Source organism: Actinia tenebrosa, unplaced genomic scaffold (genome assembly GCF_029948245.1).
Source record: "Actinia tenebrosa isolate PJP-AT-01 unplaced genomic scaffold, QUT_ActTen_1.0 PGA_scaffold13__45_contigs__length_12533684, whole genome shotgun sequence".
NCBI classification, from domain to species: Eukaryota; Metazoa; Cnidaria; class Anthozoa; order Actiniaria; family Actiniidae; genus Actinia; species Actinia tenebrosa.
Window position 1 is genome coordinate 10637531 of NW_028292573.1, and position 26445 is coordinate 10663975.

Consider the following 26445-nt stretch of genomic DNA (forward strand, 5'->3'; position numbering starts at 1 on the left):
TTTCAGTTGCATTGGAATAGAGTGAATTTTTAAGATAAAAAATAATATTTCACTTGCGTCGGTACAACACGCTTTTATTACCTTTAGTTGTCACACTTGAGTCTTCATAAGTTGAAATAGAACATGCTGAACGAACTGTGGTATATGACATCTATTTACATATTCAGATTTGTTTGTTCAAACATCGTCCATAAATTCAACTATTTTTCTAGTATAGACTCCACAATACACTGAGTTAATTGCTGGTAAAACTCTGGAAAAACATTACCAATATTGATTTATAAAAACAGGAAACTGAAAATATTTTCATTCAAGAAAAATCTACAATAGTTTTCTCAAATACAGCGGTTTTCAATGAGATTAAATCGGAAACCTTTTTAAACCATGCGTCCTCTTCTTTCTTCTCCTCAGGAAAATTAAAAGCAATTCTATTCTATCTTCTCCAATCCGTTGCGATAATACCACGATAATTCTCCTTATTTGTCCGTCAAGTTTTTCGACTTCAGACCGCATGCCATTCCATTGATTGTTATGCCTTTCTTTATCAGAATCGCAAAAAATACTTTTGTATCGATGATAGAGTCAAAATAAAAATGCAATTCCCGAAAGGCTTAAAATAGAAAACAAAATGCTTAAAGCGTACATTGATCCATAACATTGTAAACGTTAATACTTTCCCATTTCTCATTTCTTATTCTCATTTCACCATCTGATCAGACTTTTCATCCCATATTTCTTTAGTCAGAGGTCTCAATGCCTTTGCTGAACCCTGTGATGTACCAAGATAAGAGTGGATCGCCTTCTTGACATGATAGCGAGACTGAGGGGGCAGGCTCTTTAGTTCCGACAGGTTCATTCGTTCCCAGTCCTTCAGCGTTCGGTCGTAATCCTTTTTGGCACGTTTTTCTTCCATTTCGACCAACACATTCTTCATTTCGGTCCTGAATTTTGAAAAATAAATACAATGAATGTTATTGACGTTCGCATTTGAAAATGTTCGATTGTACTGGCTCCCTGAGTTCCATAGACTGTTCGATTTGTTCAACTTTACATTATTCGCAATTTTAACACATACTATTCGATTTCTTCAACTATTCGATTTTGACCCAAACTATTCGATTTATTCATCTATTCGATTTTGACCCAAACTATTCGATTTATTCATCTATTCGATTTTGACCCAAACTATTCGATTTATTCATCTATTCGATTTTGACCCAAACTATTCGATTTATTCATCTATTCGATTTTGACCCAAACTATTCGATTTATTCATCTATTCGATTTTGACCCAAACTATTCGATTTATTCATCTATTCGATTTTGACCCAAACTATTCGATTTATTCATCTATTCGATTTTGACCCAAACTATTCGATTTATTCATCTATTCGATTTTGACCCAAACTATTCGATTTATTCATCTATTCGATTTTGACCCAAACTATTCGATTTTTCAACTATTCGGTCAGCAGTGTACCTTCCGGCCATTTGATTTTTGAAAATAAGAAAATTGAATTTTGTTCAATAATTTTTTTTGGTTTTGTTGTTTTGAGAATAAGAAATTACCAAAAATAGTATTTTTTTAATTTTTGAAAAAAATGAAAATTAGCTTTTTTTGATTGAAATCTAAAAACTGAAATCAATGTTCAATTTTCGAAAAAACAAAACTTGAATCGTACAAAATTTACTCTACCTGGGGAGGGGTAAGACAAGTCGTGACTCCGTCTCAGGACCATATCTGACAACGCATAATGCATGTACATTCTAATTAAAAATGGCCGCACTGTTGTCAAACAGAGAAGTGTCATATCAGTTCATATGTTTTACAATTTGGCATTAATCTCGGAAAGTTTTTCGTGGATGTTAAACACAGCTGGAACCAAAATAGTTGGCGCAATGTAATTCAACGCTGGAACCTAAATATTCGTCGATGGTTCGGTGAAAGGCTGATAGTAAATGCTAATGAACTTTTTAACATTTTGATATATACCTGTTGCGTTCTTGCCTTGTAAGCTTATATTTCTCACATAGTTAATCCAAAATTATAAGCAATAAAGGAAATTGTTGTTGTTATCATTTGTCTTGTCTTGTCTTGTCTTGTCTTGAACCATCGAGTCGACGATTATAACGTTTGGCAGAATATTCAGGTTCCAGCGTTGAATTACATTACGTTGAAAAACTTTCCAAGATTAATGCTACTTTTGGTAATTTCTTATTCTCAAAACAACAAAATAAAAAAATTGGTTTTTTTCAATTTTCTTATTTTCAAAAAATTAAATGGCCGGAAGGTACGCGGACCTAGGTGGGTCCACTAACAACGACAATAATTTAAAAAACCATAGAGGGAGGAGAGGCACCAAGGAGGGTCTTATAACAACATGTAAACCTTGAGAGAAAACCATGGAAGAATTTTCGACCAATTTGTACGATGATGAAAGCGGAAGTGGACCCACCTACCCTCAGTCCGCCTAATCTTCACCTCCCCCTGTCTACAGGATATTTTTCCAAAGTTCGTTTTCAGAGTACAAAATCAAAATATCGAAAAGTCATTTCAAAAATTTATTTTAATTTTTAATTTTTGAATTCGAAAATTGAAAATTGACATTGATGAGATAATATTCGAATTTTGACATGATCATAAAAAATGAAAATTCAAAAATCAGGCAAATTTCATGTCCAATTCACGCCAACTAAATTGAAAAGCTCTTTGTGGAGTGTTACACGGACCCAAACTATTCGATTTTTCAACTATTCGATTTTGACCCAAACTATTCGATTTATTCAACTATTCGATTTTGACCCAAACTATTCGATTTTGACCCAAACTATTCGATTTATTCATCTATTCGATTTTGACCCAAACTATTCGATTTTTCAACTATTCGATTTTGACCCAAACTATTCGATTTATTCATCTATTCGATTTTGACCAAAACTATTCGATTTTTCTACTAAAATAAATATACTCTGATAAAAGACAAATAAATAATGCGTTATGTGTTAATTGAAAAATGTATATGATTAAGCTAAAAGATATGAAAAAATCAAAATATTACTCATAGAGAAAGGAAAAATACCTGAAATTTTGTAGTTCGTCGAAGGTCATTTTATGAGGCTGGAAAGTTGCATGGTGGAATTTGGGAACAGAAGGCATTGGTAGCGGTGGCAGACGTGTACTACCTAGGTTCTTTTCTGGATCCACTATGTTTTTAGCCCTTGGAAAGAGAACATTGGGTATTGATTTGTTGGAAAGTAAATGTCCAGGAAATTGTACTTGGTGCATGGACACGGGAAAAGATTCTGATAATGGAGAGCCTGTCAGACATGACATGTCAGACATGTCTTTATTCTCGTTTTTATAATTTGAATAGGACGTTGCATGATGGCGTCATTTGAACCCCACTACCATATGCTTGGCGATTTTTTTTCTTGTTCAAATTTGTATTTCCTCATGAGAATAGTAAGACAATTGGTGCTAATCAAATGAACAAAAGAAAGTATGCAAGGGACTCTGGTAGAAGAGGTTAATGACGCCATCATTCAAAGTCTTGGCGCTCCTCACTCTCGTCCCTTTCCCTGCCGTCTGCATTCCTTTACATCAATTCTTCACTTGTTGCTATGGGATACATAGAATCTTAGGTTTAGGCTTGGTAGAGACAGAGATATGAGATCGAAGGTCTTAAAGTGCTTGTGACTGCCTTTACATCAGGGAAGGGAAAAACCCGCATATGTTTTAGGGGGGTGAGGGAGGGATGATTTGTTTGAACATGTGGTAGGGAATGACCCCAGCTTTCCCAAAGGACATCTCAGCTACTCGTCTGATGTAAGTTTCACGATGCCCCCTGGCCTAGCTTCGGTTAAGCATTTTTTCATCAGGCAATATATTAATCCACGTTAGACTAAAACTACTTTGTTTGCGCTTTCAAAAATCGTATATTTCTGCTACAGTGCATGGAGCTATGTAGCTGAGATGGACTCACCAAGTCTTGGATCTGAAAAGCGTTCCAGGAATCCGTGATGGATTGACCGGGCCTGGAATTCTACAATGTAAAACAACAAATTTAAATGATAAAAAAAATAAATGCAGTGTTGCATTTAAACATTGGCCTAAGGGTCGGGTCGCTGGTTCGAGACCTGTTGACTCCAAATGTGAATAGAGTTTGTTGGATGTGTCATTCTCTCCCTAGACTGATTCCATAAGTTATAGTTTGTGCTCCTTTGTGGGTTGTGGTTGCTCAACTAGCTACTGTGTGAGTGAAAAACATGGTCTGAAATTGGAACAAAGTGATAGGATTATATATTAATTATTATTATTATTAATTATTGGGAATGTGTTTTTCAACATACTTGTCCATCTTTAATGACAACTCGGGATCTATGAGATAAAAATGAAGTACAAAGTTAGAATTATACATCAAGGTCATGAATCATCAGCATCCCTACCACTACCAGACTATGGTGAACATCATCATTCATTATTGACATCAGCAACAATATTTACCATGCCAGACCATGCATGGTAATCATCATCATCATCATTCATCATCATCAACAACATTAACAACAATATATACTACTACCAGACCATGGTGATCATCATCATCATTCATCATTAGGCATCAACAACAATATGAACCACAATCTGACCGTGGTGATCGTCATCATCATCATTCATCATTGACAGCACTAACAATATCTAGAAGGGTCTCTTCTAGCCTTCCAGTGGGTCTTTGATTGCTTTTAGTATTGGCTTTCAAAACTTAGGAATTTCCACAGGCAGGGTGCGGTTGTCTTGCTCCATCCCCTATGCACTTTTTGACTGTATACCGATCAAATCTATCAAATCAACCCAGTCATGATCACCTGGTAATCCAAGAGCCGTTGCTCTTTGTCCCCATGGTTGTCTGAGAGGGCTTTGATCCTAGGGTTAAAACAAGAAATTAGTCTGTGTAACTGGTCAAGGGGAAGGAGGTAGGGGAGGGAAACAAGGAGGGGAAGAAGAAGGAGAACCCTGAAACAACCTCTGGGCTGATCTAAGTCAGGGCATGGCTAACTCACAGATCAAACCCTGAAACAACCTCTGGGCTGATCTAAGTCAGGGCATGGCTAACTCACAGATCAAACCCTGAAACAACCTCTGGGCTGATCTAAGTCAGGGCATGGCTAACTCACAGATCAAACCCTGGGACAACCTCTGGGCTGATCTAAGTCAGGGCACGGCTAACTCACAGAAAGAACCCTGAAACAACCTCTGGGCTGATCTAAGTCAGGGCATGGCTAACTCACAGATCAAACCCTGGGACAACCTCTGGGCTGATCTAAGTCAGGGCAAGGCTAACTCACAGATCAAACCCTGGGACAACCTCTGGGCTGATCTAAGTCAGGGCACGGCTAACTTACAGAAAGAACCCTGAAACAACCTCTGGGCTGATCTAAGTCAGGGCATGGCTAACTCACAGATCAAACCCTGGGACAACCTCTGGGCTGATCTTAGTCAGGGCATGGCTAACTCACAGATCAAATCCTGGGACAACCTCTGGGCTGATCTAAGTCAGGGCACGGCTAACTCACAGATCAAACCCTGAAACAACCTCTGGGCTGATCTTAGTTAGGGCATGGCTAACTCACAGATCAAACCCTGAAACAACCTCTGGGCTGATCTTAGTCAGGGCATGGCTAACTCACAGATCAAACCCTGGAACAACCTCTGGGCTGAACTAAGTCAGGGAACGGCTAACTGAGTCACAGATAGAACCCTGAGACAACCTTTAGGCTGATGTAATTAGGGCACAGCTGACTCATAGCTTGAATTGGAATTTAGCATGCTAGTCTGTGTCAAGAGAGGAAAATCTTGCAGGTGATTAACCAAAGAAGTTTTCATTACCTGGTTTTCTAGATCTTTTAGTAGATAATTGACAGTGTAGACATTGTAGTAAGGTGATAGACTGTTGAATATGTCTGGTGTGAAGAGTTTTCTACAAAAAAATGTAATCATTAATAAACAACCAGCCCCTTTAATGTGGCAATTTTCACTCAAGTTTGACCCCAACCCAACCCAATTAGATTGTGGGGACCACTAACTGCAACAATTCTGCACTATGCGTACTGTTCGTGAGAGAAGTCCCATGAACGAGTTGTTAGCTTGATGCTCACAAATTAAAAGAATCTGTTACTATATACTGAGAGATCCTGGGAGCAGGAGCTCATTGGTTCATTTTTATATTGTTGCATGGATAGGCTTCTCCTTGAATGTCTTCTCCTCTACAGGAGTGTAAGCAGGGGGAGCAAAGGGCACCATGCCCCCCCCCCCCCCCCCCCCCCCCACTTCATGGGAACAAAATGGCAGCTTTTTATCTATTTTGTACGCTAATTTAAAATGTTTTTTCCTAAGTTTTGCAAAATTTAAAAGTAAACATACCGTATTTACTCGAATAAGCTCCCTGGCGCTTATCAAATTTTTCACGTCTAAAACGGGGCGCTTTTCATTCAGGGGAGGTGCTTATTCAATGGAAGGAAACGCATACACAACTGTCAAAGTATGCTTTTCTTTTAATATCAATGTAATACTACTAGTACAACAGTACTAGTATCAGTATACTATAACAAGAGGAAGCGCCCCCTAATGGCTAAAGGCGCTTATTTGGGGGAGGCACTTATTAATTTTTTTTGTCCAAAGGGGGAGCTTATTTGGGGGAGGCGCTTTTTCGAGTAAATACGGTAATGCTGGTTCCTTCCTTCTTCTTCTTTTTTTTTTTTTGTTCGGCATTCTGGGAGCCCAAACAAAATGGCAGATGTTTGAATTTGGGCCCCCTTTTTGGAAAATTCTGGCTACACCCCTTTTCTGTCTTGTACAACTCACACTGGAGGCTTTTGTATGGCTTTCTTTGCTTCTTCCATTTGTATCTTGCATCTTTTTAAATCAGCAATAAGCTTCTGGGTCTTTTTATCTAGTTTTGATTCAGGTCTTTTGTCTTTTGACTTTTCTTTTCGATCTCCCTTTTTCTGGGAATCCTTCACCTCTTCCTGCTCAGGTGGGACATCTTCCTTTGAATCTGAATGCAGACAAAAAATAAGCACGCTAATAAATCTGTTGCTAAAATGTTTCCTTTTTTCTTACTCTTTTTTATATTAAATATAAAAAAAGCAACACATATTGTTGCTCAATTAAACATTAAAAGAGATGTAGAAGTGCTTTAAATTGTGAGGGCCTTTCATTTTTCCATTACGCTCACAGCTGTCATTATGATTGTGACTCCCATCCCCTACTGTCCCCCTTTCTCCCTGGAATACAAGGTACACGTTACATCAATCGTGCAAGAATACAAATTACAGCCCCAAGAAGTCAATATTTTAACCAGAGGAAAATACAACCAAGTAATTGTTTGCAGGTTTTTGGACGACCACCGTAGATGAAGAGAGTAAAACGACAAGGCATGCACTTAAATTAATGTTAAATCTCTGAACAACAAGCAACAAGCGATAATCGTGTCACTCTGCAACGATAGCAATATACTTACAGTATACCACCTAGATAAAAACTTGCTCAATATCCTAAACTAATTTGGACTTTATAATACAGTGCAAACAAACCTATAATTAATGCTATATTGATCCCTTCATCTTTTATAAACCCTTAAACCGAGCTATACAAACACTGCTCGAGTATCTTGAAGCCCTGACCTTTTACACGATTTTAGTTCATGCAAAAAAAATGTCCAAAGGAATAAAATGTCATGTGTAGATAGCTCTTTCCCTGCGTTGTCTTATCTCATGGCTTTTTCCACAGCTGGATGACAATTAGGGCAAAAAAATCCCTTGATAAAATATCTTTATACAAATATAATCTCCAAAATGCGATTCCAGCTAGTTCGACACAGATCAAATACAACTCGCGAAGTCCACGAATAATACTAACCTTCCATTGAAGTTATCTGTCCCACAGCCCTTCGTATTTACGTATACTTTCTTCTGGGAAAGAATCACTCTAGAGCACACTGAATATAACAAGACAAAAGGCAGTCCATTAGCCGCGAGTTCTTTAGACCAATTTGAAGCGAGTGAATCAGAAACAAAGACTTCTTCCCTTGTAGGGAGTCATTCAACTATTGTCCTCAGAAATTTTTTTGTTGGTTTAAAGGCTTTAAATAAGATCTCTATGGCATCCATCAAATCTAAAATATCTGGTACTTTACCTGGAGTTATAAAATCGTAGAAATTTAGCAGGAAAAGTCTTGGTCGATTTGTATCTAATTCTTGTATTCGTACACCATTTGTACTTGATGGAGATGGAAAGATACACTCGGTTGCTATGGCGAAGACTCAGACGGCCCATATCAATTTACATATTTTAATAGTGAAATTTGTCCAACCAAAAATCTTTAAATCTAGCTTATCTCACGTCATTAACTATGCGGATTTTATTTGGTAATAAGATTACGGACAAACATAGCTGAAACTTTGTTGGGAGAAGTATTTAGGTATTGAGGGTATTTTTGTTATTACGCAGTGTGAAAATTACTGTATCACATTCTCTTTTGTCAGGTCACAAAATGCAATATCATTACTTCATATTGCATGCTATCGGTGGTTTTGTATAGGATATTATTGGAAGTAATCGAATATTGGAGCACATAATACCGACACCCCCAAAGCGAATATTCTTCTGGTTAAGAAAAACAGTATTAATAATTCTTACCACTTTAATACAGTCCTCCCCCCCCTCTCCATAAGCCCAAGTCTCGTAGCTAGCGTAATATTTAGAAGATCATTATACATGAAGGTGTATATATTCGAATTTTTATCTAAGTATTTAATCTAAGTATTTAATTTTAACCTGAACTATTCGAAATTTTCCTTATTCGAATTTTAACCTGAACTATTCGAAATTTTCCTTATTCGAATTTCAACCTGAACTATTCGAAATTTTCCTTATTCGAATTTTAACCTGAACTATTCGAAATTCTTCGAATTTTAACCTGAACTATTCGAAATTTTTTTTATTCGAAATTTAACCTGAACTATTCGAAATTTTCCTTATTCGAATTTTAACCTGAACTATTCGAAATTTTTTCTCATTCGAATTTAACCTGAACTATTCGAAATTTTTTCTATTCGAATTTTTATCTTCTAACCGAAATGTTCGAAATTCATGAATTTCAAAAATAAATGTACTGTTTATTTGTATACATCTAGACGATTATCTTTGCGATAGAAATTTTTGAAAACAGGAGCAGGGCGTATTTCAAGCAGTGGGAGGAAACGAGAAATAGGTAAATGATAAGGCTGGCTTCTAAAGGTTCGTATTTGGTCGTGACTGCAGTATGTTTATGAACGAGTTATACCTTTAAAAGTGCAGCGAAATGTCAGTGTAACTTAAAATTGTTTGTATTCTTGATTGTATATTTTATTAGTTTTATGAATATTTTGAATGTTTAAAACTGAGGCTAAGATGCGAGTAAATGATTCTATTCTCGACTTTCACATCCCCATAATCCTTTGCGTCTTTGGGGGGTAACCAGAGGGTAAAAACCCACTTATTTTGCTGAAGGCTGATCAGACAATGTTGAAAATTCCTTGCTTGGTATTCAAAGATAAAATGAAGAAGTAAAAAAGCAGAAAAAGATAGAAGCTTGAAGACGTTTAAGGTAAATGTTAAACATTTTTCCGTAAGTCAATACATTTTCTGTAAGACCAAAATGCAAAAATAACTTGGAATAAACTGATAATCAGCATTGTACAGATAAAAGCAGGTATAGTATAAATGCAATTAAGAAACCTTTTAATTTGGGACAGTTTTTTGATTGGTTACCCCCCAAAGACGCAAGGCATTATGGGGATGTGAAAGTAGAGAATAATAAATACACACAGTAAGGTGTCTTCAAGGCTAATTTGATATCTTTATAACTTATTTATTGACAATTAATTTTCATATTCAAACGTAATATTTTAAATTAAAAACTGTGTAGTTTGTAGTATTATTATTATAAAGTCTTTATGTAGCAATTAATTTTCATATTCAAATGTATTCTTTTATAATAAAAATTGTATAGTTTATTGACAATATTTTAAAGTATTATATTTTAAGCTGTTTTTAAAAATTAATTAGGTTATCCAAAAATTACGTTTTTAAAATAGGTAAATCAGTGAATTTCATTTGGTACGTAGGACAAACGTTTCGTTATTCAACTGGTCAAGCCAACTACAGGCAGCCTACATAGCGGGTGGGGTTAGCTTCTCTTAGTGTTTCCTGATATAATCAAGTCAATGGGATCTGATCAACCACAGGTAGCCCACATTGGATCAGTTTCTCTTCACGTTTCCTAATAATCAAGTCAGTAGGATCTGACCAACCACAGGTAACCCACATTGGATCAGCTTCTCTTCATGTTTGCTGATAATCAAGTCAGTAGGATCTGACCAACCACAGGCAGCCCACATTGGATCAGCTTCTCTTCACGTTTCCTAATAATCAAGTCAGTAGGATCTGACCAACCACAGGTAACCCACATTGGATCAGCTTCTCTTCGCGTTACCTGATAATCAAGTCAATGGGATCTGACCAACCACAGGTAGCCCACATGGTTGGTGGGATCAATTTAGCATGCCGTCTCCTTGTTGATCAGTATTTCAAGCGTGCCACATATTTCAGTAAAGTCCAGTCTTTTATTTGGGTTGTCATGGCGACAGTTACTTAAGAGGGCATACCTTGGAATAAAATATAAATATTTTATTTAATAATTCTGATTGGGCGAAATTCGTTTTTGATTGTTCATAGTAAAAGTCACTTGCTTTCCACAGTATCGTTTAAGACACTTGCTGAGTGCGGTTTGGTCTACCTCCAGCCCTTTACCCTGCTAATCCAAACCTACAACCTACCTACCTACCTACCTCCCTCTCTACCTCCCTCCCTACCTCCCTACTTCTCTCCCTACCTCCCTACCTCTCTCCCTACCTCCCTCCCTGCCTAGCTCCCTGCCTACCTACCTCCCTCCCTCTCTACTACCTCGCTACATTCCTCGCTACGTACCTCCCTCCTACCCTCCCTCCCTCCCTCCCTCCCTCCTACCCACCTACCTACCTACCTACCCACCAACCTACCTACCTACCTACCTACCCACCAACCTACCTACCCACCAACCTACCTACCTACCTACCTACCGTATAATATAAATGTAGCAATAAATTTACTTACAGGTCGTCTGAGCAATTCAATGGCTGATGCAGTTTGTATCCAGTTTTCAATTTGTCAACAATTTCAAAGGGTTTTATATCAGAGTACGGAACTGAACCTGGAAAACACAAATTGGCTAATGAAATATTCCACCAAAAATAAACAACCCTCTTTTCTTTTGGCCATTCTTTCCTGGCTCCTCTTGTCCTGCCCTCTCCTCTACCTACCGCCATCCCTCGTGTCGTAGCGTTTTCCTCATGGAACCTTTACGTCACAGTCCCTGCATGTAACATTGTGCCAGCCCGTCTCTCCCGGCAATGATTAAAGCGCATTTTGTTTCACTCTATTTTAATGATGCGACATATTTAAAAGAGCTAAACTGAATTGCAGACCTGTGAATTTAGCTTCTGCCATTGTATTTTCGAAGCGGTTTAAGCTTATATTTTTGTCACCAAGGGAAACCAAAAATTCCTCACAGCAAGAAATCCAGAAATCATGAATAAAACATTTAGAGAATAAAACTCCTTACCTCCTGTTTCTATCTCCCATACTAGAGTTCCATATGACCATCTTTTTATATACGAAATAAAAAACATCAAGCAGTGAATAAACTCAAATGATTTTGGGATAGACTTTTTAAAAATTTGTATACACCTACCTCAAAAAAGGTCGTCAGAGCCAAAAGAGAGAAAAGGCAAAAAGGAATAATCCCCTTCACAGTTCCCTGCCCCATCTTGAAAGGTAGCCGAGCCTTTGCATCGAAGCGATACGAACGGTGAGCTTGCGATGATAGAGAGGTGTGAATAATTGTACAAGGTGTTAAAAAAGGTCTCTATCATTGCAAGCTCACCGTTAGTCTCGCTTCAATGCAAAGGCACGGCTGCCTTTCAAGATGGTGGAGGGAACTGTGAAGGAGACTTTTATAGACATACGACTAAACACTAATTGAATAAACACGAATTGATTAAGGTGTTTATGGTTTCGCCAACTATAATAAAAAGTGTAAATTAAAGTTGAAAGCCGATAAGTGCTACTGAATCCATAAAATTGTGGATCCCTTGCACCAATCAGGACGGTATATATATCGAATATACGAAGATACTTACACATCGCTTTTAGTAGAAAAGTTCATGTTTTTTATACTCTCAGGAGCCATCCACCTCAAACACACATCGTCCTAAAAACAGCCAAGGAAAGATGTTGAATTCCAAGTCTAGTCTCACCCTTCCCACCGTCAGACTTATGCATACTAGTCTACTATGTCTTTCTATCTAAGCCACCTCCCCACTTTTAGGGTACTTTGCGGTGATGGTATTGTGTCAATGAACTACTTTGACGACACTGCGGCCACCTTGGATCGCAAGAAATTATAAGGCGTCCAGCCAGCTTTGTTGCAGTAATCATTGTTTTGTCCATTATTATCCAATAAATGCTAAATGAGCAAAACTAATTGCTAACAGAACTAATCAACCAATCAAATTTGACCGGAAGGGGTTTCCTGTTACCTTGGTTACTTTGGAGTCACGTGGTGTCCCAATACTTGCGATTTTAACGGTGCCGTTCTTACCAAGATAAAGATTTCTTGCCGCTAGATTACCATGAACACACTGTAAATAACCACAGACAGGATCAATGTAAATTCGTGGCTCATACGGAGCGAGAGAGGTGTCGTGTTATCCTCGTAAATCAAGGACAATTTACAAAGGTCGTACCTTTTGATCAGCGAGCCATCTCATGCCGATACCCACGTCCATAGCTATTCTAAGCCGCTCTGCCTTGGGTAGAGAACATCTTTTGTTCTCACATCTATTGGCATTACTGTCTACAGTCGTCTGGTGACTTTGCAGATATCGCAATAGATTACCATTCTGTGGGCGTTCAAAAACCAACTGCAAAGGTCCTGACACAATAAAACAACACTCACCGTAAACGTACCGTAAACTTAGGGTCCATTTCCGGGTCAGCAGTTTATTAAAATGGCTTGTCATTGGTTGAGAATATGCGCATGTCTGTAAGGGTGCACGAAAGAATTTCCAGTATCCTGTCCAGCGGTTTACTGAAAATCGAATGCCATTGGCTGAAAACGTCACACCATTGCGCATGTCCGTAAGGTGCACGAAAAAAACATAGGTATCCTGGTCAGCGGTTTGCTGATTGAAATCGCATGTCATTGGCTGAAAACATCACGAAATTGCGCATGTCGTTGAGGGTGTACGAAAGAATTCACTGTTTTCTCTTCAGCGGTTTCATTAAAAGATATTTTATTTCGTCATTACCAGAAATTCCAACGGTCAGGACGCCAGGAATTTCGAGTAACATTGGCACCTTATAGTGGGTAGGAATCGGTTGCGGTCTCTCTGGTATATATGCGGTAGACTTACCCCTAAATGTACAAGCACCAATCAGAGACAGGATATTTGGATGCTTGTCCAGACGAGAAACTGTCATGAGTTCGTTTTTTAAATTCGCAGAATAACTACTATAATTTGGATCTTGAAAAATAAAGGAACATTGTTTGGTTAGTTAGTTTTATCACGCACTCAAACTAATTTTTTTGCTTTGTTTTGTTGTTGTTGTTGTTGTTGTTGGTCGTTGCGTTAATGTTGTTTTAGATTAAGATAACCAGAGACCATACTTCCATGCTGAATCCTCGTATGGTAGCGCAAAGCATTTACGGCTAAACTATTATTATAATTCCGAAAATAGATATCATATACAGAAGACTGAATTTGCGTCCGTTCATTGTGTGTTTGAGCTCTTGATAACGAATTTCTCGCCCCAGGGTTTCTCAACCGTGACGTCATTATTTTGTCGTCGTCGTGTGTTTCGTCGTCGTGTGTTCGTCGTCGTGTGTTCGTCGTCGTGTGTTCGTCGTCGTGTGTTCGTCGTCGTGTGTTCGTCGTCGTGTGTTCGTCGTCGTGTGTTCGTCGTCGTGTGTTCGTCGTCGTGTGTTCGTCGTCGTGTGTTCGTCGTCGGTGTTCGTCGTCGTGTGTTTCGTCGTCGATACATAGCTTGAGCTGTTACTCACCTCGAACTGTCTTCACCATACAGTCCCTGATTATTCCCCCGTCATTCTTCAGCCTCCCATTGTATATAACCGTTCTATTGTCAGAGCTAATATCTACATCTAGTAAGACGCAACCTCTAGGGATCTCCCACCAGTCCCGCTCGTCTGGTAACCCTTTAACTGTCCAGCGGTCGTCGCCGTTCTCCAGGGCTAAGTTTCGAAACGAGTACGAAAGATCGCTGTTTTCTGTATACTAAATGAGGGTTTAAAAAATACGGTTCGTGGGAAGTATTATGAAAAGACCCTAGCTAGAAGCACTATTATTAAGTTTTTATTGCATCGACCTAGGTGAAGGTTTCCGCTTTTCTATACTCTAAGGCTCAGGTCAAATGTCGAACTTCACAAGAACCGAAACTAGTTGAAACAATGGATAACAAGGCGGTCTTCGTTGATGTCATTAGGTTCGGCTCATGTGAAGTTCGACTTTTGACATGAGCCTTAGACGAAGAAAATATTGCAGTCATTCCTAAACACTTTTATCCTAGACTTTATGTATAACTATGAACCTTCAATTGTATCGAACTTTGAAAAAACCTTCGGGATATTATGAGTCAGGGCACGGCAAAATCACAGATCAAATAGGAATATGATAGAAGAAAAGTGCAAGCATCTTATCATCCATCAAGTATTAATACATTACCTATAAAAACCTTCAGTTTTTTTCAAATCTGAAAATGATCTGAATCAGGACACGACAGTTACAGAACGAAGAGGATTGTAGCGTTTTTACGAGAGAGAAATGTCCAAGCATCTCTGATATCTCTCTACTAAGACCTCCAAGTAATAATACATTAATTTACAATCTAAACATTCACCTTTACGAAATTCAAAGGGAGACGGGAAGGGACCTCGTGGTGCAAAGAATTGTGGGGCTTAGTTGATCTCGTCCACAAACATATTCCCACAATCCTATGCACAACGATATTGTTACCAGTCTTTCTCCGAACTTTGGAAAGGCCAATTGTGCGCGTCATAGCGCTTGCGTACCTACCCCCGTGACGTCATCCATCCTTATGAATTCATTATTGGTATCGTACATTCCTCTTTTCTCTCTGTAGACCCGCACATAGCAAACCAAGATTATCAGACAGACCAGCAGTCCAAAAAGCACAGGAAGCCCAACTGTTATAAACCAGTTGATTCCTGATTGGCCGTCAGTGGAATGTTCGATTTGAACTTGAGCAGTTGTGCCTATAGTAATAAAAAAATAAGCAATAATAGTCGAAGTTGCAATTTATTTAGTTGTACCTAAATAAGATTAATGATCTCGTTCATGGAAGGTCGCTTCTCGTTGTACAAACAGTGACTAGTTTTGGAGTTATCAAGTTCTATGCTTTATAAGGACAAACCTTTTGAAGTCGTACGACTTGTGGGGCTCGAGGTCGTAATACGTGGCAGCCCTGAAAAGTCATTTGCAAAATAGTTAGTAGAATCCTGAGAAATGTAGAGAGAAGATGTAGAGAGAAAAGTGACGAGGAAGAGGAAAAGGGAGAGGGGACGGGGACGTGGAGAGGTAGAGGAGAGGTGAGGGATAGGTAGGACGGGAGAGGAGAGGGAGGGGAGAGGTAGAGGGAGAGGGAGAGGGGCGAGGGAGAGGGAGAGGGAGAGTGAGAGGGAGAGGGAGAGGGAGAGGAAGAGGCGAGGGAGAGGGAAGCGGAGAGGGAGAGGGAGAGGGACGAGGAGAGGGAGAGGGAGAGGAGAGGGAGAGGGAGAGGGAGAGGGTGATAAAGAACAAAAGAGCATGTTCTTCTTGAAGTAGCAAAAGTACTATTAATCTAATTTAATAAAACTTCATACAATTAGATAAAAAGAGCATCTATATTTACTTGTTTGATTGCACAGTACTCCAACCTCAGGATAAGCGCCGTGATAATTCTTCTCAAAGTAGCATTCTCCAATATTGGACTCGTTTCCAAGGCAACGAACATGTGTCATCCAAACAGGTCCATTACCACTTCCATATATGGAAGCTGCATTCCATAATGTCGTCAGCACGCCTAAGAAACCGAGCTGTCTGCAAACCACGTGTCCAAAACGTGATAGCTGGTCTCGTTTCACGTGCACAATGCTGCCCCAGATTCCTTTGTACTGAACTTCCAAGCGACCGCTGGTGTTTCCACCGACGAGACGAAGTGAAAAATCTGATAATTGTAAATAACATTTTTGAGTGTTTCAATCAAATATTCGACTTAATTGCCCTATCTCACTATGACGTCACTGCTCGTTTATGTGAGGGATAGAATCGCCAAATTCAATAGAAAATTCAACAAAATTTGCTCCTAGCGAAACAGTTTAATCTAAAATGGCCTCGTTTTTTAGATATAATATGTGTTAATATGTACTAAAAAATATTCTGAGCGTTTGCTGGCTATTCTACTTCTCTTCGTGGATTGATACGGGTTTTAGAACAATTTTTGGTGAATTTGCGTTGATTTGACCCCCTCCGACGACCATGATCCTTTGCGTTTAAAAAATAGATTGTTTTGATGTGACGTCATAGTGAAATAGGGCAATTTTGGCTAACAATTTACCATCACGTCGCCTCAACTCGCCTCGACCCTCCTCGCAACGACTTTTTGGAGAGAAAAAAGCCAATCTACTTTCAAATATTCCATGATCAATAGACCTTAGTTTACTTGATGTTGATCAATTTGTGGATCATACATTTAATGTATTTATCAAGTTCAACCTCGACTTGGAGAATGATTTCGTGGTTCGAGGTAAATTTCGGAACGTAAGAAAACATAAGATGACGTTTCTGTATTCAACTATCGTGATTGGATAATAGGAATCTTGGTGAGTTTCTCATTGGTTTAGAGTAGAGACCGTTCGAATGTCAAGTTTCTAATTTCTGAATAAACCTCTTTACCTTGGGCAAAATGTTTTCCTATTTCAGACCACGTGTAATTTCCTAAAGAATATAACTTTTTTTGTTTGAGTTGTATGGATATAGACCCCTTGCATGTGGCGTCAAAGCAGTTCAATTTGGAGGACAATACAAAAGAACTTCAATCTCCTGAGAATTGGAAACCTTTTTTTTTTTTGTCCTCCAAATTGAGTTGCACTCAGACGTGCTGCAAGGGGTCTATTCAGGTGTCATGCACAACCGTTAAACAAAGAAATGATACTCTAGAAAATGACACGTGGCCTTAAATGGGACAGCATACCGTCCAAGTTAGGGGGTTTAACGTCCTTACCATTATCCACAGTTTTACTTGTCTTACATATCACAGCAGCATCGTTCACGTGTGTTGGATACACAGAGCTCAACCCACCAATCGGACAAGAAGAGATAGTCTTCTCGATACCAGCACAACTCATCTTGCTCAACCACACAGGCCCAGTCCCCGGACCAAATGCGCCATACCCCAAAGCCTCTATGGAGTACGGGAAGCCGAGCTGGCGACAAATTACGTCACCATCTTGTTTGGTAAAGTTATCGCCGCTGATTGTGCCCCAGACTCCCGAATACCAGACTTCTACTCGGCCAAAGTAGGATCCGTCGAGTCGAATTTTCATGTTTTCCAGGGCAGCTTAAAGAAAGATGGAATCGTTTTATAAGATTTTATAACACAAACCACAATAAGTACTCTCCTAATTAACTAAATATGGGCCTTAACTTGCAAACGTTTAGACTCTATATTGATTTACTCAAAGGCATCGCGATTATTTTAGTCAAACGAGGGTCTTGGGGTTAAAATGGGAGCTGGGATTTACCTTTCTTGGGCTGGGAAGATGGGATTCACAAACAAAAAGCAATAAAAAAAAAATGGAATGGGATTTGGGGATATAGGTTGGTACTATGGAATTTGGTCAAAATATGGCCGGTTGGGAAATGGGATTACGACCAGCCAGACCCTCTCAAACTGCACAATGTACACTTACTCTGTTTTGAGTTTGTTTCACACACAACACCAGCATCATAGTCATGGCTGAAAGAGTCTTGCACAACTAATGCATGTCTACACTTCCATAGACTTGATTCGTTCCCTTCACACTTCAAGTCCCTCAGCCATAACGGCCCAAAACCGGGTCCAAAGGGACCAGCAGCAAACTTGATCACGTGAGAAACCCCTTTAAAGCCCAGACTCGTACATAACACCTTGGCAGCTTTGATGTCCCAGCCTGCATTGTGAACTGTTCCCCAGACTCCTGCGTTGTTAATCTCGACTCGTCCAGAGAAATTAGTGCCTCCCGCCAGGCGATATTTAGTGTCTGCGAAAAAGGAAACAGCCTTTTAGTTATCGGACCTTGAAACAACGGGCTGATGTAAATCAATGCACGGCTGCTTTAAATATCGACTTGCACGAAGGGCTGTTTGGATTCGTATACAAATTAATCATTACTACCAGAAAACAAAACCAAAACCAAAACAAAACAAAAACGAAACAAAAACAAAAAACGAAACGAAGCCAAACAAACAACAACAACAACAACAACAACAAAAAAGAAAAAAAAAAAAAAAAAAAAAAGAAAGAAAAAAGAAAAAAGCCATGAAAAGATAAAATATGGTCGATGGATGACTAAAAGAGTGAGCTGACCAACTGACAAGAGCTGTAGACGAGGGTGGAAGTTATCTTACAACATCCCTTTTCTTACAAGTTCGATTTCTCGAATTTTAAGTAGTGCGGCTTCTTATAAGCCGTTCCGAGGTTGAGAAAAACTGGGTCGAGTTGGCATTGCAGTGCATTGTGGGGCTGTTATAGACGACAAAATAGACGCCATCTTGGAAATAAGTCTTGCAATGCACTGCAATGCTAAATGAACCCAGTTTTCCCTTCGACCTCGTAATAGCTAGTAAGTACCAAAGCACCAATTGCATATACCTATTGAGCAAATGAATAATACTCAAGGGAATGACACGTGGCTATCCTTACCGGAATGGTTCGTCGAGCACACGACTCCTGCGTCATCATATGAACGCCCAAACTCAATCGAGTAGTTACACTCATTCAGCGAGTTTTCAAACCCTGAACATCGAATATTAGGAATCCATTCATTGCCACTTGCTCTAAGTTTAAAAACCACCGTCGCTCCAAGAATGGCCATTTCCGCGCCTGCACGGTAGCCCAGTTGTCTACATGTCACGTTGGCTGCGGCGAGATTCCATTGAATGCTGTTAATTGAACCCCAGACCCCAGCCACTTGGATTTCAACGCGGCCAGCATATGAAAGCAGAGTGTTATCGTTATGTGCCAGTCTGAATTGGTAAACTAAAGAACAACGAAATGAAAGAGGTCAGCGTAAATGATACTTAAAAGGACGATACGGGTAAATGAAATATATATTGAAAGAGCGGGCTACCTGTGTTATTTCCTGTATTGCACACCACACCACCGTTAAAACCACTAGAAACCATCCTCGTCTCAATATCAAATTGACAATCAGCAAGAGACGATTCGTTGCCAAGACAACGAATATTATCTATCCATTTGACACTGGATGGCGTGCCTGGAAAAATGCCTGGAGAGTGGGTGACTGTAGTCAGCGCCCCCGCAGGATAATCAAGGCTTCGGCACATCACGTGACCAGCGTTGAGATCCCAGCCATAGTTGTCTACATCGCCCCAGACTCCTCCATACAGAACCTCTACTCGGCCAGCATAAGGGACCAAGCCTCCAGCAAGACGGAACTTAAAGCCTACAATTTGACATATACAAACATAAACAACTAAACCGAACAATGATTTTTATGGGAGGCTGGTAATGAAGGACACGGAATCGGGATTAGAGGGAATCCGAATTCCTTTCTATGGTCAGATCTAGGAGCGCAATGCAAAATTGGCCCTTTCCGACTTGATAAAATATAGTAAATATGTAAAAACGTCAAGCCTCGACAAGGAATCGTTTCGTGGTTGTTACTTCAGTGAATTCCGGGAAAGTTCTACTATCTCTCAACAAGATATTTCTACCAACAAAGTCAATGCATATTTCTTCTCCAGCATCCTTTCCCAGTATAGAATAAAAATCATTGCCGCCATGTTGGTTGACATGACGAAATACCCCAATGAACCTAACCAAATATTTTTCCAAAGTCAAACAAAATGGCGGCTATGACGTTACGTGCACCCTAAGAATATACTTACCTTTGGTAAAGTTATTTGGCCGACATACCACGTTTGCATGAGACTGCCATCCACAGTCATGATTTCCCCAACCATTACTATCACACTGGCTTATGTTTGTCTCGTTGCCTTGACATCGAACATCATCGAGCCAGATGGGTTTGGTTTCGTTGTAACCAAACGCTGAGCAGCATGGTGCAGACAGGGCATCTGTAAAACCGAGTTCCCGACAAACCACGCGGGCATCGATGATTCCCCAGTAGTCGTCACATATGGCTCCCCAGGTTCCATTGTACAAAACCTCGACGCTGCCAGCATTGGATTGGTTGTTGGGATATGTATGTTTACTGGTGAGCCGAACAGGAATGCCTGTGTCGATAAGGGATATAGAGTAAAGAATAAAGAGATGGAAAAAAGGATGGATGGATGGATGGATGGGTGGGTGGGTGGGTGGATGGATGGATGGATGGATGGATGAATAAATGGATGGATGGATGGATGGATGGATGAACAAATGGATGGATGGATGCATGGATGGATGGATGCATGGATGGATGGTTGGATGAATAAATGGATGGATGAACGGACGGACGGATGTGCAGATGGGAAGGTGGATGGACAGATGGGGGATGTATGGATGGGGGATCGGAGGGATGGGTAGCGGATGGATGGAGGGATGGAAGGAAGAAGGGGCAAGGAGGGGAGGAAGGGGCAAGGAGGGGAGGAAGGGAAGGAGGAATATATGGATGCATATGTTAAATATTAGACGGACGGACCGACGGAAATCAAGTCTACAAGAATGCCATAGCATGTGATAAATAACGGAAATGAGACAAGACAACTACTAAGCATGCGTACAGACTCGTAACCGAGAAAGAGAGAAAGTTCTAGAAAAAAAAATACCTGAGGCAACTTGCCACAAACAGAGACACACTACAATAGTGCTCCACTCGTTCAAGGGTGCCATTGAAGACAGAATCCGTCACTCACACCTGAAAATCAATCAGAACTCCTCAGCCTGATACTATTGACCTCGGCTCGGCCTCCCTCAGAACAGAACACCCCGACGACGGAAAATAAAATGTATCTAATAAGCCACTGTTACAACTCGTATTTTTCGTGCAACGTTTGGTGCTTATAACGAAAAGTTCGGTACCAGAACTTGGTGTCAAACTAATCGCGTGCAGCTAGAGTTGTGTGCCTGTTTCTTTTCGCGCGTTGAACGAAAGATATAAAACGCTACTTATAACTAAATGCCTTACATTGCATGTGGGGTAATTTTAGGAAGATCTTGAGAGAATTTGACCGCACCATTTAAGAATAGGCTTGTTAGCGAAAACGTGCGCAAACACGACACTGAATACGAAAACAAGGTATTCAAAAGGTGGAAAAAGCTGGAAAAATATGGACCCTTTGATTTTATCGGCAAATCAAGAGGCCATGGTAGCCTGCTTTGAATACTCGATTTTTTAACACTCAGTGTTTGGCGAGATCACCGAGCGTAAAAACATCAAGTCTGCAAACCAAGGCCATGGAGGACCGCGCCAAAAGATGCTGAAAATGACCACAATCAATCCTTTCGAAATTGTCCAGACCTATTCAATTCCGGCAAGCTATCAACACTTTGTTATTTTGAAACTGTGTAAAATTGACGAGCGTGGGAACAACGAGCTTGGAAAAATCAGAAATCGAGCCAGACAACGATTGCATGATATTTTGATAGTAAATAAAGATGTTTTTACTTTAAAGTAAACGAATCCATAGCATCTCACATTGCTAATCTGTTCAAAAGTACTTTAACATGTCATTCGTGATATCCTGTTTTCAAGTGCCAACTATTGAAAGGGTTTGATACAAAGCATTTCAGCGAAGAAGCGAAATTCTAAAATGACTGGAGCAATTAAAGATAACCTAAATCACAACGTATGTAAGATACACCTCCAGCATTTCTTAGTCATTTTGTCCGCTAAGATGGAGAAAATGAAACGATTTTCGCGAAAAATACCCTTCTTTTGCGTAAGAATTTCGAGGCATTTGAACCAAGCATACACTGAAGCAAAGCAGAAGATTAAGATCAGAGTAAGTTCGGGTCATTTGGATTCAAAAAGTTCAATGGCAAAATATCGATATGAATTTCTTTTAAAAAAAGCTTTTGGATAATTTGTGCAATGTTTTTTTAAGCAGAAAATATAAAAGGGAACTCACAGGAACTATGTTTTCCCAACATTTTTGTTCGTAACGACCTTCCTCAGGAAATCCGGAAAATCTCGCGGGCAGATATTTAAAGTGGAAGCCATGTGTAAGCCGGTTTTCGCGAAGGAATGACAAGATATGTTCGAGCTTTCTGCAATATGGTAGAATATCTGAAGTCTCTAGAAATGCTCAAGCCATACACGCCCACATTCATGTTGTTTTGCACCGAGCTTTCTATCTCAAGAAGCAAAATATTTGTCATAGGAATTTATCTACGCATGAAGATAGACTTACTTGCTTCGCGGCTTGCTTCAATAGCGTTTTGGTCGGTTACCGCGTTCGTCAGAGAGATTCAAGGTTAGTCCTTCATAGAAGATGCTACGAAATGGTTCTCTATGCCAGGACCTTGAATGATCCAGTGCACTACGATCGCTTGTGAGGTTAAACTAACTGACGAGGTTAAACTCACGCAGTAAGATCTCGAGGTAATAAATTATCATTGATTACTTCAATCAACACAACTTTCTACCCTCCTGCTTACTTCTCACAGAAAATCACTCGTTTCCTCGTTACCATGGTAATAAGCTATCTGGATTCGAGCCGCTAAAGAATATCCAATTAATATTGTGAGTTTATTTGATTTTAGTTTATCGCTTTAATTATTCATTATTTTCGGGTGTGATCATTTTTTGTATTATCGCAAAAGAACAATCTGATTCTATTATTTCAAATGCAAGGTTTGCGTAATTTTGGATTTGTCGTTGTTGTTGTGGTTGTAGCTGTTGTTGTAAAAGATTGTGTCAACTATTGTCAGATATATTTTATTCTTTTTGCCTATTATACCTTCAAGAGAATCCATTTTTACACATTCTAACGAAAAAAAAACATCTCTTTACAAACACAGAATCTATTGTTCTAGGGTGAATAAACACGCATAACACCAATCAAAACCAATCGACAGGATTGAATGCGATCGTACGATCAACAATGCAAACACTGTAACACTACATCTTGTGAAATCGTATCTTTATGTACACTTTTCATTTGATATTCACAGGAAACTCCCGAACGAGATAACTTTAGGGATACAGTTATCAATAACCGAATCCCAATTGGATTGAAAAATATATATTGGAAACAGCAAACTGACCTAAGACAAGATCATTATGTTTCACTGTGAAAGAAAAATTTGGCGAATTATTTCAAGTATGGAGGAAATACTTCAAATGTCAATAAAAAGTAGAAAAAAATAGTCATATTACGTAGGATTGAGAAGAACGAAGTTTTTAAAAAAACCAAATTCTTTACATATTTTTATCACTGATAACAGTAATTAAAAAATGTCAGTGAAAAAAAAATTTTTTCTAGCGTTTTTAATTAGGAAAGGTTTAATTTAAATTTGTTAACAATCAATGGCAACTTTGGTTCGTTTTTGTCACCTCACCTGAGGAAGTCTTTGCTATTTTGTGAGTTATCGGTAGTTGGTTGGTAAACATGGCCGAAAGAAAGCCAACAAGATGGACAGGATTAACCGTAGTTTGCTTTTCTCATGACCCGTGAATATACAAAACTGTATAATTGAATCACTAATGCCTCACTGCTTCAAAGACCGAAGACCGTCTCACGATTTCAACTCACCCTCGTTTAACTCACATTACGAAAAAAATTATGCAAGAAAATTAAACAATGAGGTCTTGACTGTCCAATTTGGCGCCAATATTTTAAATAGAGTTTTGTAAACTTTCAAGTAACACCTTCTACTATTGAAGTGCTTAAATGTGATATCTGTGCAACAACAGATTGTTACGTTGAAGTTCGGGCGCGCGGGGTTTGTGATCAGCTTTTGATTTAATCCAGGTATACTGTGCTGCTGAAAGAGCAGGACACAGTGCTTAAGGCATACTTAAAGAAAAGTTGTAAACTTACGTTCTTTGAATGCAAATTCAGTTAGGAGTCTTCCAGGATGTTGTTACACTTACGTTATTGATGAGGTTTCAAACTGACAAAACATTGGAGCGTGGTTCCTTGAAAAATTATTGAAAAGAAGTTTGTAAATGAGCTCGTACAAGAGTTCGGTGAGCACTTGATATGCACTTGGAAACCGTTCTTACAGACCACGTACAAATAAAGCAGTCTGCAATATTAAGTCAAAATGAAAGCTGATCCATTGTCAGATTCGCAAGAGCTAGAGCGTCAGTGCTACTGTAGCTATGCCTTGGTCAGTTCTTTGGTTCTAGCAGAGATTATTTTGTCAATAAATTCAATGAAATGATAGGCTAAGACCGTAGGCATTCAGTGCAAGAGACAGACTAGACATGTATGAAGTCAGTCATCGATCGATCATCTCATACAAAACAAACACTTGACTCTAGGAATACAATCAACAGTCAAGGCCTGGAGACAAGTGCTGTGCTGCGTCTCTAACTAGGTCTGCTAAAAATAAAAAAAACTTGAGCTAAGACACCTCTCTTGGTTATTATGGGTGAACGGCCGGAGGCTTGACATATATAAATAGAGTTGAGTTGAATTTAATAACCTGCCCGTTCAATTCTAGTTAAGTTACCTTTAATAAGAAAAATAAAGGGAAGACAAAAGAAAAGAAGAAGAAGAAGAAGAAGAAGAAGAAGAAGAAGAAGAAGAAGAAGAAGAAGAAAAACAAAACAAAACAAAACAAAACAAAACAAAACAAAACAAAACAATAAAAAAAAAAAGAGAAAAAAAAAGGAAAAAAAAAAAAAGAAAAAAAAAAAAAGGAAAACAAAGGGTGTGAGAAGGAGAAAAGAAAGTTATTTTATAATTCAGACAAAGGTTAGTAAAACTTGCTTGAAGCTTAACATAACAACAACTTGCATGATTTTGTACGGCTGAATTTGGGTAACAGCCAACAATATTCTCTTTCCCGATTGTAATTCGAATTTCCAAGTAGACGTGATTTCCGTGTTAGTTTTCCATCTTTGTGCTTAGATAGTTATGTAAATATTTCATGGGTTTATCTCGCAATTACCACTTTTCGTTAACCTTGATATATTACATTTGATTAGAAGCGTCGGATCTCCGAAAAAGCTTTTCCGAGGCAAATATTTGTATCTCATTACCGACAGACCATTTAATTTTCTGCTAAACCCTAACAAGGTAAGATTTGTGTGTGAAGTGATAAATAATGCTGTTTTATCAGTGACAAACGGAAGTAAAACTAAGATCTCAGTGAATAAATAAAAATAAAGGAATGAAAATGTTTAATTAATTTTTTCATTGATGTGCAAGAAGGATTCGCCTTAACGAAAGTCGGAAAATACGAGCATTGTATGTGCAAAAAGGATTGGTGGATCAAGGATAATTTGTAATAATTGCATGATGGGTTGCAAGCATTCCCAAGAAAGTCAAAAAACAAAAATATGGCGGCCATTGTGGTGGCCTTTAACGATGGTTGCTAATGAGATATATTTTGTTAAATGGCACCAACCGGCATGGCCGCGATGACGTAACGTGCAATCGAAGTACCTAACCGCGATGCAAAGATTTTTGATATGAATGTCGAATTCTCGGCTAACTGCTGTAGTATCTGTAATTTAATGACTTAATACCTTTAAATGGTATTTCTCGATTTATTATTGGACTATTAGTATTAAATACGGTTCTTTGGCTTTGATGTTCTCATTGTGAAATATGCAGGAAAGAAACTTTGGCTTCTAAAAAAGCTTTGCAAAGAACCACCAGATAAAATAACGTGAAAATAAAGGAAGGAAACATATTTTGAAACAATCAATACTCCTAGAATTTCCAGGTTACACTGCTTACATTCCGATATTTGTCAACTTACCTTCTAATCTGATTTGGGTTTTGAATGAAATTCTAGAATTCTGTACCACTTAAGGAAGCTTCTTTTCCTATTTTCTCTTCATTCATCGACTCCTCTTTATTTGTGCCCGTTTTACATCCTCCTGTTCT

The 26445-nt window shown here is 38.9% G+C and overlaps 2 protein-coding genes across 4 annotated transcripts; both read right to left on the reverse strand.

Moving 5' to 3' along the window:
* Positions 1-58: 58 nt before the first annotated feature.
* Positions 59-8318, reverse strand: LOC116292138 (uncharacterized). Its single transcript, XM_031699391.2, has 9 exons — positions 8196-8318; positions 7919-7997; positions 6863-7055; positions 5888-5978; positions 4867-4924; positions 4351-4378; positions 3984-4043; positions 3081-3218; positions 59-941 (listed from the first exon to the last, which is right to left on the reverse strand). The coding sequence occupies exons 2-9, from the start codon at positions 7923-7925 to the stop codon at positions 698-700; spliced, it is 819 nt and encodes a 272-aa protein (XP_031555251.1). The 5' UTR covers positions 7926-7997; positions 8196-8318; the 3' UTR covers positions 59-697.
* Positions 8319-9890: 1572 nt separating this feature from the next.
* LOC116292143 (scavenger receptor cysteine-rich domain-containing protein DMBT1) lies at positions 9891-26428 on the reverse strand. Of its 3 annotated transcripts, none has more exons than XM_031699401.2 (18): positions 26318-26428; positions 21208-21296; positions 20326-20673; positions 19545-19880; positions 19118-19453; positions 18126-18455; positions 17438-17773; positions 16067-16381; positions 15590-15640; positions 15232-15431; positions 14202-14433; positions 13555-13665; positions 12886-13073; positions 12679-12780; positions 12280-12350; positions 11703-11743; positions 11195-11291; positions 9891-10707 (listed from the first exon to the last, which is right to left on the reverse strand). In XM_031699401.2, the coding sequence occupies exons 2-18, from the start codon at positions 21269-21271 to the stop codon at positions 10599-10601; spliced, it is 3267 nt and encodes a 1088-aa protein (XP_031555261.2). In that variant the 5' UTR covers positions 21272-21296; positions 26318-26428; the 3' UTR covers positions 9891-10598. The 3 variants fall into 3 exon arrangements, with proteins under 3 accessions (XP_031555261.2, XP_088885085.1, XP_031555260.2); XM_089028959.1 differs by lacking the exon at positions 26318-26428 and adding an exon at positions 24424-24834; XM_031699400.2 differs by lacking the exon at positions 26318-26428 and adding an exon at positions 22792-23038.
* Positions 26429-26445: the final 17 nt, after the last annotated feature.

What these genes read in the sequence shown, in the direction of transcription:
- LOC116292138 (XM_031699391.2), bottom strand. An exon ending in CTTTTCAGATCCAAGACTTG is followed by an intron (nt 3,219 to 3,983) that starts GTGAGTCCATCT and finishes TCTCTTTCCAAG; the next exon opens with GGCTAAAAACATAGTGGATC. An exon ending in GACGAACTACAAAATTTCAG is followed by an intron (nt 942 to 3,080) that starts GTATTTTTCCTT and finishes TTCAAAATTCAG; the next exon opens with GACCGAAATGAAGAATGTGT.
- LOC116292143 (XM_031699401.2), bottom strand. Translation starts at nt 21,271, where the DNA reads ATGGCACCCTTGAACGAGTGGAGCACTATTGTAGTGTGTCTCTGTTTG. An exon ending in TGGTGCTTGTACATTTAGGG is followed by an intron (nt 13,074 to 13,554) that starts GTAAGTCTACCG and finishes TTATTGTGTCAG; the next exon opens with GACCTTTGCAGTTGGTTTTT. An exon ending in GATGGCTCGCTGATCAAAAG is followed by an intron (nt 12,781 to 12,885) that starts GTACGACCTTTG and finishes GGTTATTTACAG; the next exon opens with TGTGTTCATGGTAATCTAGC.